Source organism: Sceloporus occidentalis, unplaced genomic scaffold (assembly GCF_023333645.1).
Source record: "Sceloporus occidentalis isolate IW3139 unplaced genomic scaffold, rSceOcc1.0.p SCAF_34, whole genome shotgun sequence".
NCBI classification, from domain to species: Eukaryota; Metazoa; Chordata; class Lepidosauria; order Squamata; family Phrynosomatidae; genus Sceloporus; species Sceloporus occidentalis.
Window position 1 is genome coordinate 5605616 of NW_028317014.1, and position 16833 is coordinate 5622448.

Sequence of the window (16833 nt, forward strand, 5' to 3'; positions counted from 1 at the left end):
TTAATGTGGTTGCTCGTCCCGCGCCCCCTCGCTTGTTTGCTTCAGTATCTTCCAGACCAGTTTTTCCAGGTCCTTTCTTGACTTCTGTTCTTCGTCTAAGCTTTGCTTCATTCTTTTATTCTCCTGAGGAGAGTACGAGAAGATGAACACAGGACAGGATTACAATAGTGAAATAATGTTTCCAGTTTTCAATAAATGGGAGAAATAGAAGGTATTACAAGTGGGAGGGATGGGAAGGTGCTTGCTCATAACTTTAAATACAAAGTCAATATTCAGATTTTTATATAACATACAGCAGTTTGAAAGTTGTTAATATAAAATTCTCTTTTCCAGCACGCAGTTGTCCTCCCCATCCCTGCAACACGTTTAATAACCAAGATAGAAAACAGGACATCAGAGGTAGTGTGCACGAGTGTCCAAAGTACTCAATGCCTTACAATCATCACAATCAGAAGTACATAAAAAAATTGTTAAATATTATATATGCATTTTTTTTGTCATTCATTCTATATATAGTTACAAAGGGTTAATGATAATTGCTGCTAGTAAGGAAAAAAATATACGTTAAGCTTTACTGTTTCACTAGGTGAGTTCTCCATCCATATAAATCAGAGGCCAAAACATTGGTTAGCATGCCTCGCCTTTTGACAATTTATATTATATAAATAGTACACACACACACACACACTAACAGTTTTTAAGCTTAAACTTGGATTAGCGAACACAATGTGCCATTAGAACACAGGAGCGATGGGAATCACTCCCATCACTTGTCAAAAAGGGTCTGAGTACACCTATGAATATATTACATTAAAAAACAACCATTTCCAGCTACAATAGTCCCTTACATCATTAACAACATCTAAACTGTATTTTTGATCCACTTTGTTTATTGGACAGAATGTTTTTCTTTCACAGGAAAAAAAATACAAACTTTTAAACACACACACACACACACACACACACACACAATCTATTAGATATTGAAACGACAGGGCATCTGCTCACCTGTTTTAATTCTTTGACCTCATCTCTCAATGCGTAGACGGTATCTACAAGGCTTCTGTAAATAGAAGAAAATAGTTGGAAAGCATCTAAGCTGCGTTAGTGATTATAGGGACCTAAAACAATTATTGTAATCTTTGAAGGAACTCACGACAAGTATGATTTAGCTCCTTGAACATTTAAATGGGTTATTATTTCCCATGAACGTAGCGCACAGGATTTAGCACGTTATCCAATCTTACTTGTCTTCTGTAGCAGTTTGGCCATTGCTTCTAATCTCCTCAATCATATGATTCTCCTCTTCTAGAAGCAGAACTTGTGGAGCTGAATCTTTGCGAGGCCCTTAAAGAAAAAAGGAAAAAAATAAAGAAAAAAAGTAAGAAAATAGTTCTGGGTATAATATATGGTTAAAATCGTTGGCTCACAAGAGCACAATCCGCTTCTTCTTCTGTACCAGTATCTATTAATGCATTTTAAAATGACAATTACCTTTGTTAAATATTTTCACTGTCCCTTATTGCAAGAGCACTGCAGAATCTGCTGGCGCTATATAAATATAATGTAGTGTAATAATAATAATAAGCTATGCAAATCACATGGGCATAGAATTAGCCTCTTAGTTAAACTCATTGATAATGCTGGGTTCTATGTCTATGATGGCAAGCAAGTGTATGCCACATCAGGGAGAATATTCTCCAAGGGCAGTCACTGGCTTTGTATTTAACTATAAACAGAATATAATTTAAAATACAAAGCCTCCCTGGTGTCCCCTATGTGGCATACACTTGCTTGCCATCATATGCATAGAACCCATCAGCATTTTCAATATGAGTTTAACCCCTTCGAGACAAAGGCTGATTTTACTTTTTGTACCCTTTGTGACAATGGCCTTTTTAACATTTCTGCGCTGCTTGTGTTTAGCTGTAATTTTCTTCTTTCCCGTTTACTGAACCCACACACATTAGATATTGTTTTTTTCAGGACAAGAAGGGCTTTCTTTAGATGACATTGTTTTGATTGTATCATATTATTTACTATTAAAAAAATTATAAAATATGGTGAAAAATTTAGAAAAAAATGACTGTTTCTAACTTTTAGTTGAAAAATCTTTTACTCATCTATAAAAGGTAATGAAAAAACCTGCTAAATAGATTCTACTATTTGTCCTGAGTTTAGAAATACCCAATGTTTTTATGTTTTTTTGCTTTTTTCTACCCATTATGGGGCAATAAGTACAGGTAGCGTTTTGCTATTTCAAAGCCATTTTTTCCAAATCTGGTAATTCTTCCCCCCATGTGCCATTTCGGGTATCTTTGAACCCGGCCAATGCAATTTACCCCATCAAGTCATATATTTTTGAAAACTAGACAGCCCAGGGTATTCCAAATGCTAGTATTTTAACTCTTTCCATGCACCATATCTACCACCAGTCTTTGTCAAACTTTATGGTAGTCATTTTTTTGCATTTGTTTTGTCATACACATTTTACTTCAGGTATGAATTAAAATGTTCTAGTTTATGTCACTATCACAAAACACCCCAATATGTGTTCAGCAACATCTCCTGAGCGCAGCGATACCCCACATGAATGATTTTGCCTGGCTGTTTGGGGGCAAAAGGGCCACATTTGGGGCATGCGCATTTTTCAATGTTGAACTTTGGCATTTGGGGATCCACTGCCCATGCCCTATTTGGTACATCTTTGAGCCGGGCCATTTCAGTGTGCCCAATAAACCCATATATTTTTGAAAACTAGACACCCCAGGGTATTTCAAATGCTAGTATTTTAACTCTTTCCATGCACCATATCTACCACCAGTCTTTGTCAAACTTTGTGGTAGTCATTTTTTTGCATTTGGTTTTCCACACACATTTTAATTCAGGTATGAATTAAAATGTTCTCGTATATGTCACTATCACAAAACACCCCAATATGTGTTCAGCAACATCTCCTGAGTACAGCGATACCTCACATGAATGATTTTGCCTGGCTGTTTTGGGGCAAAAGGGCCACATTTGGGGCATGCGCTTTTTTCAATGTTGAACTTTGGCATTTGTGGATCCACTGCCCGTGCCCTATTTGGTACATCTTTGAGCCAGGCCATTTCAGTGTGCCCAACAAAACCATATATTTTTCAAAACTAGACACCACAGGGTATTTTAAATGCTGGTATTTTAACTCTTTGCATGCACATATTTTACCACCAGCATTTTTTCAAAGTTTGCAGTAATATTTTTGTGTGTGTATTTTTCCCACACACACCTACTTTATGTATGAATTTACAGCTCCTGGTATATGCCGCTGTCACACGACACCCCATAATGTGTTCAGCAACATCTCCTGAGTGCAGTGATACCCCACATGCATGGGTGTGTCATTTTTTGGGGGAACTAAAAGGCCACATTTGGTACGTGTGCATTTTTCTAATTGGAAATTAGATGTGTGGCCATCCTTCCCCCCGTGTTAATTGGGACGTTGTTGAACCTGGCCCATTCAATTTACCCCATCAAATCATACATTTTTTAAAAGTAGACACCCCACGGGCATTTAATATGCCAGTATTTTAACTCTTTCCATGCGAGAATTGTTTTAAGCTAATATGCTAATTTTAGGACTTGCTCACAAAAATATATTTTTTATATATATATATATATTTTTTTTTTATTATTTTTTTTTAAAAAAAATTTAACATTTTTTTTCAACTTGGAGGTTCCCCTGATAGTGACATCAGTGGGAAATGATTTTTACATTTTACTGTTTTTTTACTATTTTTTTCTAATTATTATTAATTTTATTTTATTTTTTAATTTATTTTTACTAATCACACTGTGATTAGAAAGCTGGGCTCCATTGACTTGCATGGTGAATGCAGTACCTGTATTCAACCTGCAAGTGGAGCCAAAGTTCTCTAGATGGTCTGGACCATCTAGCGAACTTTTAAAATTTGTGGTTCCTGTTACAGGACGGCGGCCATCTTCCTTGATGGCGAAGATTGCCGGCAGCTGCGGCTGTGACCGCTCTCCGGAGCGGTCACAGCCCATCAAAAGGTTAGTGTTTGGTGTCGCTGGATGCCTCCTGATCGAGGCATTCCAGCGACACCATTTAAGTTTAGGAGGCGATCGTCGATCGCCTCCTAAACGCTTTTAAAACGGGCGTCCGCCGCCATACAAAGTATGGCGGATGTTGACGCCCCGTGGAGGGGCCAGAGATGGCCCCTTCGTGCCGATCGCGGCGTTGCTGAATGCCTCGAGGTCGAGGCATTCAGCAACGCTTTTTGGGTGCAGAAAGTGATAGTAGATCGCTTTCTGCACCCGTTTAAAGACGTGCCGGTCCTGGCACGTCAATTGTCGTAAAGCACATGCTTTTCCGTGCCGTGCCAGGACCGGCAATTGTCATTAAGGGGTTAAATAAGAGGACCCCACGCTAAAAAATGCGGCTAATCCTCTGACTGCCTACTAGATTGTGGACGGTAAAAACTTTTACAAGAAACCGCAATTTACTTTCACATTATAGTGTGCTATGAACGTGTTCTGCTACACATACCATAAGAATAATCCTATACGATGAAACACTATATTGATAGTAATTTCTTTACTGGAACATCATTGACATGACTCCTGATTTCTATGTATGAATCAATTCCTTTTTTCTTTTTTTTTACCTTTTTCTCCAATTTAAACCAGTCTTAAAATCTGCCTTTTCAATAACGTCCCATTTGATTAAATTCCCCACTGCCCTTGCGAACGACACAATGCATCATCAGAGCTTAAAACAATAACCACAATGATTCATGTTGAGTGTGGAAAAAAAATGTCTATATATGGCATAGATACTGATAAAAAACGATATTTAGATTTCCTGTGCATGCAACAAACACAGATTATGATCTCTCACATCGATACTCACATTTCTCCTCTTTAACCCTTTCAAATCGTAATTCTGCCATTTTTGTGGAAAGTATAAATACTGTTCCCAGTTTTCCCCACTGGACCATACAACACTTTATTATAGACAAATAATGAACAGTATGGATCCTGTCTCTCCATAGCACCAGTTCACTATAGAAGTCTGACTACAAGACCAAGATCCAGAGCCCCCGCAGCACTGCAGGGAACCCGGATGCTCCTCTCTGGCAGCTGGTGGACGTCTGCGCGATGCGCACCGACAACCTCCACTGCTGCCAGCACTTCTATGACTGAGCGCTGGCATCACATGACCTTCCGGTGCTCATTCATTTTATATAGAGCCAATTATTTGTGCAGCGCTACATATATTCAGGGTAAATGACAAGATTAGAATCGACAGGCTAAGGCAAACGTTATGAAAAACATTAACTTGCCAAGGAGCACAAATGTTCAGAATTAAGTCATCTGTATGCAAGCATAGCTTTCTAATGTGATACACAGCATAGACAAAACACAACCGGGATTTTCCAAAATCATTAAATCAGTAGAACGTAAAAGGAGTCAACGCTGATCGTTAATTCTAGGACTATGCAAAGACCTACTGATGGGGGGGGGGGGGGGGGAGATTTTAAAAGCAAAGACTAATGAAAGCATATTGCCATTTCTTCTGAAAGGTTTTAATGGTTTTAAAGAACTGCTGAAATTAAGATTTCATTTGAGGTAAACTAGAAATTGAGAATGGTGTTTGTTTTTTTTTCAAAATTGCCCCAACCTCCTTTTGCCCTAGCACTACATGCACACAAGTATACTTAAGCCAGTAGTATTAAAAATAGTACACTATAGGGTAATCTCTAAGGGATGGATGTGGCCCTCTGGAACATTAACAAATATGAAGGGGTCTCACTGTAATCAAGCGAACCCTCATGATACACACAAGCACAATGAAAATAAAAAAGACCTGGGTAAGGTTAAAGTACGAGAGAATTCGGGTCAAAACCAGGTGTATAATCCTTGGGTTACTGTGCTAATTGTGCCTTCCTTGTGCCAAATCAAAGCACCATTTTTTTTTGCCATGCAAATCATTTGGTAACATTAATAATAATAAAGAATAGTAATAGTAGAAAAACATGAACATTGGAAAGTTATAAATTGAATGAGTGGTTTTACTAGCTGTAGCCTTCAACCGTGCAATATTCTACTTACTCACCCGAAGTGAGATTTTGCTGGAAGCCGGCACCTGTGCAGTATGCTTCGATTACTTTTAGAATCTGTGCATCTTCTTCTAAGGCAATAGTGCCTGTGAAACAAAAATACAAAGCTATCATTTCACATCTGTGTAACCGTATTCATTATACTACGGCTCAGCATATTGGCAAAACCAAATTTGAAGTAAAGTGGGATATTTCAACGTAGTGATTATCACTATGCATTGTAAAGGGCTGACCCCAGTGAGCTTCCATTGCCAGAAGAGCCAAGCTGGCCATGCATAATACATAGCTTCTACAGGACCAGCACCCATATAGAAGAAACTCATCCGGTTTGGCCCTTTATAATACACTGAGAAAACCAACAGATCACCAATTGCCACGCACAAGGACTCTATCCACACCACAGACAGATCACTCGCAAATCATATTATATGCACACTCTTATCTTTCCTCCCAACCCAATGTATAATCCTATATTCATGATCTCCCAGGCTCAGTTCAGAAAAGACTACGGACTCCAAGACTCTTAAGCAGAGCCTATCAACACCCGTGACTTAAGTCTCAGAGCCATTTCTCTATTTGAAATTAAATAGAAATGCTCATAAAAAACATTTGGTGATGAGGGTTAGTACACCCTCAAGAATGCTGCTCTTATCTCCTTCATTCCAACCATGACTTGCGTCTCTCCTACCATTATCATCTCTTCTCACATGCGTACTAAGGATTTTACCCATGCTGTAGTTGGTCTCTGGAAGGCCATACAATGTTTGGTTAGACTGTCTCCTACTTACTGTAGATTTAAACTATAAGCCCAACTATTCAGAGACTCAGAAAAATCCCTTAATATCAGCATCTCTACAGTAAAATCATCCTTTTGGAAGCAGACCCTCTACTTCTATCTCATTACCCCCTAAATTTCCTATTAGACTGTAAGCTAGCTCTTTGAATGTTATTTTTAACGGTCCCATTTTTTTTTAAGTCTGCTTGGGCTCTTTCAATGTAAGGCAATATGTAATAATAATACCAATAATAACGTCATACTTTTCCTGAAACCAGAGTCTTCATCAGAAGGCTTTCTTTCAGTTTTCCGTTTTTGAAGAAATTTCTTCACTGGTTTGGGGCTTTTGCTGGATTCCTGAAGAAACCAAGAATTTACTCACATATCTTTGTAGGATAACCTTACATTTTACAATTACAGACAATGTTCAACCCTTTCAGTGTGGTGCAGAAGTGCATAGACTTGTCGAATCACATCCAATACAGTAGAAAGAAAGCAGCAAGTGCATCATAACACAACGAACCACATGGCTTTACAGCACTGAGATAGGTTGTGTTATTCATTTATTATACACACTTTAAAAGTCAGCAGATTATTGCATGTTTGCCAGCATTCGTTGTGAACAATGTGGCAATGATATCACATATGTGGAAAGAAGCAAAGGTTTTCTTGATCTGGCCCAGAAAGAATCATGAACACAGGTACAACAACTGTACTACTCCCAGTACGAGAATCACATCCTGAAAAAGACTGAAGGACCACTGAAGAGAAGGGGTAGCCCAGCCTATATTAAAAAAGGAGTTAACATTAATATGTACATTGGAAGGATGAAGAGAGACTAAGGATATCTATAAAATGTATACTGTAGATTTACATTACAACTCTGGCTGCCAAACATTACAAGAGTCCCCAGCTAGAAGAACAATCTGCTCACTCCAACAGCACAGGTTATTGCTCATTTTAATTGTGTGTGTTATTGTTTAGCAATTACCCAACAATTCATTAAAGTCCATTAAAGGCTCCATTAAAGTCAGGAGAAGTTGGTCTCTAATCATTGGTCCTGGAATGTCATATCTACTTTATGCATGCAGGGTTACTGTATATTCCTGTTGGCATGGGAGAAGTCTGATGACAGCTGATGAGTTCATAGCCCTCTGGCAGCACGATATACACTTCTTGGTCTCATTGATGGCATAATCAGGGGTTCCACCAAACCATGACAGATCCCTAAGGCCTAGCAGATAAACTAGTTGTCCCATAAAATTGGTCCTCTACACCTACTGTAAAAAAATATATCTCCTGCATTCCTCTATTGTCTTCTATCTGACCTCCAACAGCCACTTAAGAAGTTAAAAAAAATTAGACGTCTTGGAGGATCATTCAGCCGAAAGCTACTGTCGTAAATTGGTGATTATAAGAAAACTACATAATAATCATAAAGCCATCACTTGTTGGCTGATGTGTTGTTTATTTCCTGTCTGGTTTTAGTTGTTGGTTTTTGAGAAATGTCTTGATCGTGCCTGCTGGAGCTCGCATGTCATAATGCAAAGCACAAACAGATAGTAGTAGAAGTGCCACACAGGTACACTGTAGAAATTAAAATGATGTTGTAAAACAATGTGCCGTGGCGTATGGAGGGACAAATAATATTCAAGCTTGACAAAGGCCCTGTTTGGCCGAAACGTTGCTTTTTTTTTTGCTTTCTCTAAATAAAGTATCCTAAAGATTGGAAGCTGTTTGGAGTGCTGGGGTTCCTTTTCTTTGTTCTTGAACCCCATAGAAAACCTGTGAACCTGTGTACCGAAGAGGAGAGTCCATCAGAGTCAACCTTCAAATTTGAAGGATTTGGAGTGATTTTGTGTGGAGAAATGGTCTCAGATCCCTTGCCATGTATTCTCCAACCTCATCAGGCATTATAGGAGAAGGGAGCCAATATAAGTGTACCTGTATGATGTACCCTGCACTACACACTGCAAGGAGCCAAGAACAGGGAAAGTGATACAGATACCCTCACGTGAATATTAGTTTAAAGGTTCAAGACTAGTGACTTGCGGACAATAAGACTTCCAGAAACCGTAAATATATCAACAAAAATTACAAGTCAGAACCACATGGGCATAGAAAGGACAACCAATTCTTAGTATTAACAAGGGTGACACTGCTAAAGGCAGGTAATAAATACATTTATTACAGGTAATAAATAAATTACCATCAGACTCCTAGTAGGAGAGATAATGAGAGGGGAACTGCCAATGTACGGGGAACCATATTATACCATAGATGTTTTTTTTTTAGTGTCATCAAATCTCTATAGAACAGTGTGTTCAGTGTTCCAAAGAATCATTAGTGCCTTACGTCCTTCGATCAATCCAGGAAAACTAAACCTGAATGTCTTTATTTACGTCATTGAGCGATAAAACTCATTTTGCTAACTAGAGGCTTCTATCCCTCAGGCCTTTTTCAATGTCTTGTTATTTCATAACACCCCAGAGTACAAAGGTCTTACAGCCACAGCAGAGAACGTGGACCATTTTGACTAACTGGCATCTGTCTTGGGGGCATAAAACAATGATGTGGATATTAAGTCAGAAAAAAACCAAGAAATAAAAAAATGTGCTTTAGAAAAACGGTAAACGTCCACAAAAAAAAGTATTGCCACCAAAAAACGTAACTAGAAAAACTGAACGCAATAATTTGTTAAAGAAAATCGATTGCCTGTGTAAATCTTAAAAGCAGCTTCTAGAAACCCATAAGGTTAGATTCATAATCCATGAAGTATTAAGTATCATTTGATCTATTATTTACAAATGGCAAACATTACATAAATATACATATGTGACGATAAGGCTACCTAGTTCTAGGTTGAATCTACACTATTTGGATCTTTCAGACAATTATTTCCTAACATCCATAAATATTCTTAGGTTTACTTTTAAATAATTTTTATCTATCCGGTGTAATTGTAGTACTATTGCAGGTTAACATATATATTGTCTTTTTTTTTTTACTTTTTGTTACAACAAAAAGGCTGTCAAAAAGTATGCATTTATTCTTAAGTAATTTCTCTGTAATCATATTATAGTACATTTATTTATATAAAGGGGTTTGCAGCCGTGGGTCACGAAAAAACAAGTTTCAGTGGTGGAATTGTGTTTTGGGACGACTATCGCAAAAGTGAAAATGAATATAAGAAAATGCTGTAAAAGCAACAGTGATTCCAGTACTTATGGCAGCAGTGAATAAAGTGTGGCTGTTCTAACAAACACTAAAAAATGGAAAGCGTACATTCAAAATGTGGTATAAATAATTCAATATAATTATTTAATGGGAAGTTTTATAATATCTCCCCACCTGAGTAAGGAGCATTTACTTCACTTGTGCAATGCCCCTTTAAAAAAAAAAATCAGGATACCTAGGACCTATTTGAGGTGATTGCTCAGTCTTCCTTCAGTCCATGTGAGATAATCCTTTGAATTAAAATGGTGCTGTTAAACATACGAAAGGCTATTCTATGTTTTACACACCGATTATCCCCTGGATTTAATCAGCTCCAGCAATCACCACTTTAAGATAATGTGTCTACGTTTCAAGACACATATCCTACATTAAACAATATTTCTACTAGGAAAAAGGTAAAATACCAACAAATCCAGCTCTTTACTCTGATCATGTTCCACTACCAGATTTGAAAACCTTTAAAATGTATTTTATGTTGAATATTGATGCAGCCGTGCTTTTAACAAAAGGATTTCTCCATTGCCATTGTACTGGGAGTCCATTCATTAGTTCTTCCTCTTAGAACATTCAATGCTTTTTCAGAGAGAATAGTAATGGAATAACCTGTTGATGTACTCATCCCTTACAATATCATAATGCAATCATGGTGTTCCCCAAAACATAACTCTTTAAATGCCAGAGGGGTAAAAAAAAAAAAAAAAAAAAAAAAAAAAAAAAAAAAAAAAAAAGGTTTTATGCCTCCCCACCTGTGCAGCACTCAAATGGTTAAACCATACCATCTTCTTCAAAGCAGAGTTAATGCAACGGCACACAGAAAGCAAAGGCAATCCCACGAAGCCTGCGTTTTAGCATGTTAACAGATTTTGTTTTCTTCCTTTTTTAATTAAAGAAAAGAATGTGGAATTCTGAACATAACATACAAAAAATATATATTTTTTTGCTACGCACTAAAGACAGACAGAAGCGACAGAACATGGAGCTGGGGAAAGCAATCTTAATGCGGCATAAAAGATGTGTCTACCCTTACCTTATAGATATAAGACATCCTCTAAAAACCAATATGTAGAGAAAGAAAAGAAGTATGAGAGACAGCAGATGAATATAAATCGTCAGACCGTATAAGTATTTTATATTATTTCATTTTTATTATATGCATTGAGAGCACAGCTGTTCACCAACAGATCCACAGACCAAAAAGCTATTGAAAATTATTTTTCATGCTAGGAAATCGACCATTTGGTGATTACTATAAACAGGTGTTACTATACGGGCTTTCCATGAACAGAAAAACATTCTGTAACGTTAATATATACGATCAAGAGCCTCCTCACATAAGTAATCTGCAAGTAGATCCGTTATTCATCACATATAAAACATATGATATAGATACTGCATTGTTGGCGTATAGCCTGGCCAGGCATAACGCTTTTCAACAGTGAGAGTCTCTTTTGCTTGTAAATTCAAGCTGTACTGGAGATCATTATTTTATTATTCATACTCTGTTTGTATTTTTTTTACATTTTTATTTATGTGTAGATTTTTTGTATTTTATCTATATTTGTTTCATTATTTTTGTTTAGAATTATTATTTAATACTTGTATGTCTTTAGCGCTGTCTTCTTCTTAATGTAATTAGGTGTGTCAAGGCTACCGATCTCTGATACACAGAAGCAAATATTAGGCCATATTCCAGCAGTCCCCCAACTGCGGCCCATACATACAAACTGTAGTACTTAACAAGAACACCCGTAATAAAGCAGAGATTTTACAAAGCAGCAGCAAAATGGTGTCCTTTCTCGTCATAATGCGGCTACACAAATGCTCAGTACAAAAGCAGTATTGATTTCTAATTATAGGACTTTCTGAGATGGAGCAGAGCAGATGCTCACTGCTTTTCTGCATCTTTCCCATTGATAATTTTTAACATGCACATAATGACTTATTGTTGGGTCATGGCCTCCAATGTTGTTAATTCCTGCTGGTGCCAAAGATGTATAGCCGGCTTCCCTTTGAGTAGTTTGGGACTGCTACAGAACACGTGCAATCAGCATACATATGTATGCTTCCTGCTGTCAGTAGAGGCAGCTCGGAGAGAGAGAGTGAGAGAGAGAGAGAGACATGGAGGGGAGAGACATGGAGGGGGGGGAGAGAGAGATATCAGAATTCGCTATTTTATTTTTAATTGAAGACATGTAGAAAGGGAATATTAAACATAGCGGTGAAGATTATGTCTAAGACTCACCTCTTTGTAACACAATGCTGCTGATGGACGGAGTGGGGGGGCAGGCCTTAAGCAACTCAAAGTCCAGGTTTTGTAGATTTTGGCTGGTTCCAAAGGCCCTCGGGGAAGCACTGAAAATGAATGGTGAGAAGGTGCCGCTTGTTTTCGCTCTGAAATCTTAAAAGTTAACACGCATTCAACACTTGGAGTAGAAAGTTTCACACATTACAGGAGTCTAATATGATCGTAATACAACATTAGTGAAATTAAAAGGAGGGAAGACAGCCAGCTGCTGAAGCCATGTCGCTGCATTGTAATCTCATTATACTACTGCACGACCCCCTATCATTTTTACAGTAACCCCATGGTGTTTTAACGCAAAACCTAAAAAACATTTGCACGTAGCCGATTAACGTCTGAAGATTGTAAGAATCGATGACATTTCACACTACAAATGTGGAACCATATTGTCTTGCGATTTTTACTTCATGTGAGGGCTTCCTGTTCAAGAAGAGTGTGCATGAGACAATATCTTCCCCCAGCTTAGTATGGTAGAACTTTGGATACACAGTCAAAGCATTAAATAAGTGCCTTAAATACGTGCCTCCAACTGTCAGAAAATCTTACCGAATGACCCGTCCAAGACTGCGTTTTACACAGGGTAGCATGGGACCCAAATGTTTTAGTCAGACGGTGAAGATGGTCCAGCCATTCTTGACAGTCCTGACTGCTGTTACAGTGCACCACGATGCGTTCTATCATGTGACCTAAAGCAGACAAATTACTGAAAGTCTCGCTAGTGCAATTACACAATTAATTTACAAGACGAGGGGGAATACACACAATAATCTCTTTACTACATACCTAGTGTGGCAAGTGGCTGTTTTCTAAGCATATTATCACGTATGGAGTTGTATTAAAATCTATACATATTACAAGACTAAGCAGAACTCCCTCAAGACCACAAACGAAGACTACAAAAAAAGTGATTCACATCTTGAGTCAATCAGGTTTATAAATTTCTAGAGATAGCAATCTGTGATTGTGCACCACATAGAACGGAAAGAACGTTCTCACCTGAAATTTCAAACGCGTGATTATTGATGTCATTGTCCTCAATTTTAACTGCTGACATTCCAGTCAAAGGTAATTTCCCCTTTCAAAGAAGCAAAATCAGAAGGAATAAGTATGCGTTTGTGGGCATTTTCCAGAGCTAAAACGGCAATATTTGTCATATAAAATTTCCTCCAATCCGTACTCGATTTATCATACTAGATTATGGGTCAAACGTTTAAAAATTATGTCTAAGGAAAGCACATAATAAAAAAAAAAAAATTATATATATGTCCTGATGAAAGTCAGTAATGACTGAAACGTCGACTTGACTTTGAATAAAATGAAATTGTCTATTTAAAGACCTGGAGTGCTGACCATCTTTTTGAAAGTGTTTTACATGGAAACTGCTGGTTACTAGCACCGGGCTGACTCTGTGAGTAAATATATATATATATATATATATATAAAAAAGGGAGATTCATCATTGAATGAACACAGCAAAAAATGGCTACATTTTTTGATGAAACGTACCCAAACCATTTGGTTACAAATTTCACTTTTTGCTATGCAAAGTGTTTTTTGTTTTTCTTTTTATTTCTCAAGAACTAAAATAAAAAATGTATATATTACCTTATCAGTTACTAACACATTAGAATACATGTTACAATAACAACATTTTTACAAAACTGAAAGCAGTTGGAAAATAAAGGTTGTGATGAGAAATCAATGTATTTTTCATGCAAATACTAACCACATGGTCAGAACATAAATTATTAAAAAGGAGTAACATAAAAAGGCAAAGCTACCTTTTATTATTGGAAACTAAACTACATGTTTTTGTTTCAAGACATTTTCGCTTATAGAAAGGAAAAACGATTTGTCAAGATGCTTAAAAGAGAAAATAAAGTAATCCTAAGGACGGCAACATTTCAATATAATTTACACAAAAAAACCAAAACAAAACACTTGTTCCTGAACCAATAAACCCAATAACAGCAACACAAATCCCCCAAAACATGCATATTTATTCATGTAAAGAATTAGATAATACCTGATATAGAAAGCCACTCATCCGAGGACTAGCAGAGAGCATTAAAATTGAACTTGGAAACAGCATAAAATATCGCTCTTCTTTTTCCTACAACCATGCCATAAGAGAAACTTATTAATACGATGAATAACATAAGTAAAATTTTTATAAATCCAAAAGAAATGAGCATTTATATTAAACAGAGCTCATGTGTAGCCATATCATATGAACACTTTGTGCAAATCAACATTCTACAAGTTTCCACACTCTGGCAGAACCCAGGTTATATTTGAACTCTTTCCGTTGCAGCAGACAGAATAGGCATCCTGATGGACTAAATGGCTCTTGTCCTTAGTCATGTTGTAGATGTCTGTGTTACAAGGAATTTATCATTAGAATTGACCTACAATCTAAAAAAACAGAGGACCCAGCCATAAACAAAACTCTGTGGCATTTGTTAAGAAGCAATGTTCACACTGAAAGAGAGGGTGCGGGTCCAGCTTGATACTACATTTGAATTTAGCGCTTGACCTGACCCAACACATACCTCACTTGCTCCACACTGAACGAGAACCTGTGACATGTACGTAACATTTCCCAGTGTTTTAATGTCATCTCCTTCCCAGCTTTGAATGGGTTCTGAGAGGATCTGCAATTCCAGTTGCTTCCTTTTCCGCACGTCCTGACATTGGGCCTGAAATGTACAGAATACATCACTAACACGTAGAATACATTCCACTTTCTTCAGATAACGCCATGTCATGTTCCAAACGCAAAACCTACGTGGCTCTCCAATCTATGTGATTGCCAAACTCTATCTGCCCTTGCCGGGGCAGATAAGGGACTCTGCATTAGATTTATTGTGTTCACCAAATGTGATAGCTTACCTATGGATTGCATTGCTTATATTCTCTGGGTTTATTACACATAACTATGGCGGTAAAGTAGAAAGTATAACTATGGGTAGCAACATGAAATATAAGATGTTTTTGATATACAGTTGTGTGAAAAAGAACATATACCCTCTTTGAATTCTATGGTTTTGCATATAAGGCCATAACAATCACCTGTTCCTTAGCAGATCTAAAAGTTAGATAAATACAACCGCACATGAACAACATATAACATATTACACCGTGCCGTGATTTAACAAAAATAAAGCAAAATGGAGAAGCCGTGTGAGAAAAACCAAAAGTACACCTTATGAGTCAATAGCTTGTAGAACCACCTTTGGCAATAACTTGAAGTAATCGTTTTCTGTATGACTTTATGAGCCTCTCATATCATTGTGGAGGACTTTTGGCCCGCTCGTCTTTACAACATTGCTTCAGTTCATTGAGGATCGCAGATATTTGTTTATACAAATGTCTTTTAAGGCCCAGCCACAGTATTTCAATCAGGTTGAGGTCTGCACTTTAACTAGGCAACTGCGACACCTTGATTCTTTTGTTTTTCAACTATTCTGTTGTAGATTTGCTGGTGTGTTTGGGACCCAATTACCCAATTTCGGCCAAGCTTAAGCTGTTGGACAGATGGCCTCACACTTGACGGTAGAATACTATGGTATACATAAGGCCTGTTTTCCAGGACACACAATTTTTACATATTGAGGACCAGCCCAGATATAACACTGCCCTGCAGTATGTGTGGTGTATAGATGGGAACCAATTAGTCAGTTATACATCTTCCATATTGCAGGGCAGCACTTTATCTAGGCTAGTCAGCAATATGTAAAAATGTGTGTCCTGGAAAACATGGCCGATGTGTTCACCCACTGTGACGTCCACTCCTAAGAAGATTGTTAACCGTCTTGAATGTTTTCCACTTTTGAATAATCTTTCTCACTGTAGAATGATGGACTTTAAATTGATTGGAAATGGCCTTATAACCCTCCCCAGAGTAATAGGCAGCAACAATTGCTTCTCTAAGATCATTTCTGATATCTTTCCTCCTTGGTATTGTGTTAACACCTGAATGCTCCAAACCAGCAAACTGCTTAAACTTCGGATTTTCATAGAGGTGATCACACTTGCCAACGACCAATTAATCAAGGGCATTTAATTGGCAGAACCTGTCTGCTACTTACCATCTTAATTCCTATGGAAGCACTAATGGTGTACTTAGTTTTTCCACACATGGATTCTCCATTTTGGCTTTATTTTTGTTGAACAAATTATGACACTGTAATATGTCATGTGTGGGTTGCTCACCTGAGGTTGTATTTACCCAACTTTTAGACTTGCTAACCTGGAACAGATCATTGTTGTAAACCCATATAATTCAAAGAGGGTGTGTTTTCTTTTTCACACAACTGTATATGACAAGATTTTGATATTTTTGCTTTGCTTCAAGCAACCAAATGACTAGAGAAAGTCGTTAGACAACGGTGGGT

At 37.5% G+C, this 16833-nt stretch overlaps 1 protein-coding gene across 1 annotated transcript in view; it reads right to left on the bottom strand.

The window, feature by feature from the left end:
- The window catches only part of LOC149298185 (rho guanine nucleotide exchange factor 6-like), a 37447-nt gene continuing 20614 nt past the window's right edge, over nt 1–16833 (bottom strand). Inside the window, exons 10-20 of the mRNA XM_089487655.1 lie at nt 14989–15135; nt 14463–14549; nt 13433–13511; nt 12967–13122; nt 12377–12486; nt 11162–11182; nt 7161–7254; nt 6119–6208; nt 1248–1347; nt 1009–1063; nt 1–123 (exon numbers count right to left, since the gene is read on the bottom strand). Of these exons, the coding sequence (XP_089343781.1) occupies nt 1–123; nt 1009–1063; nt 1248–1347; nt 6119–6208; nt 7161–7254; nt 11162–11182; nt 12377–12486; nt 12967–13122; nt 13433–13511; nt 14463–14549; nt 14989–15135 (1062 nt within the window). The remainder of the gene's footprint in view (nt 124–1008; nt 1064–1247; nt 1348–6118; nt 6209–7160; nt 7255–11161; nt 11183–12376; nt 12487–12966; nt 13123–13432; nt 13512–14462; nt 14550–14988; nt 15136–16833) is intronic.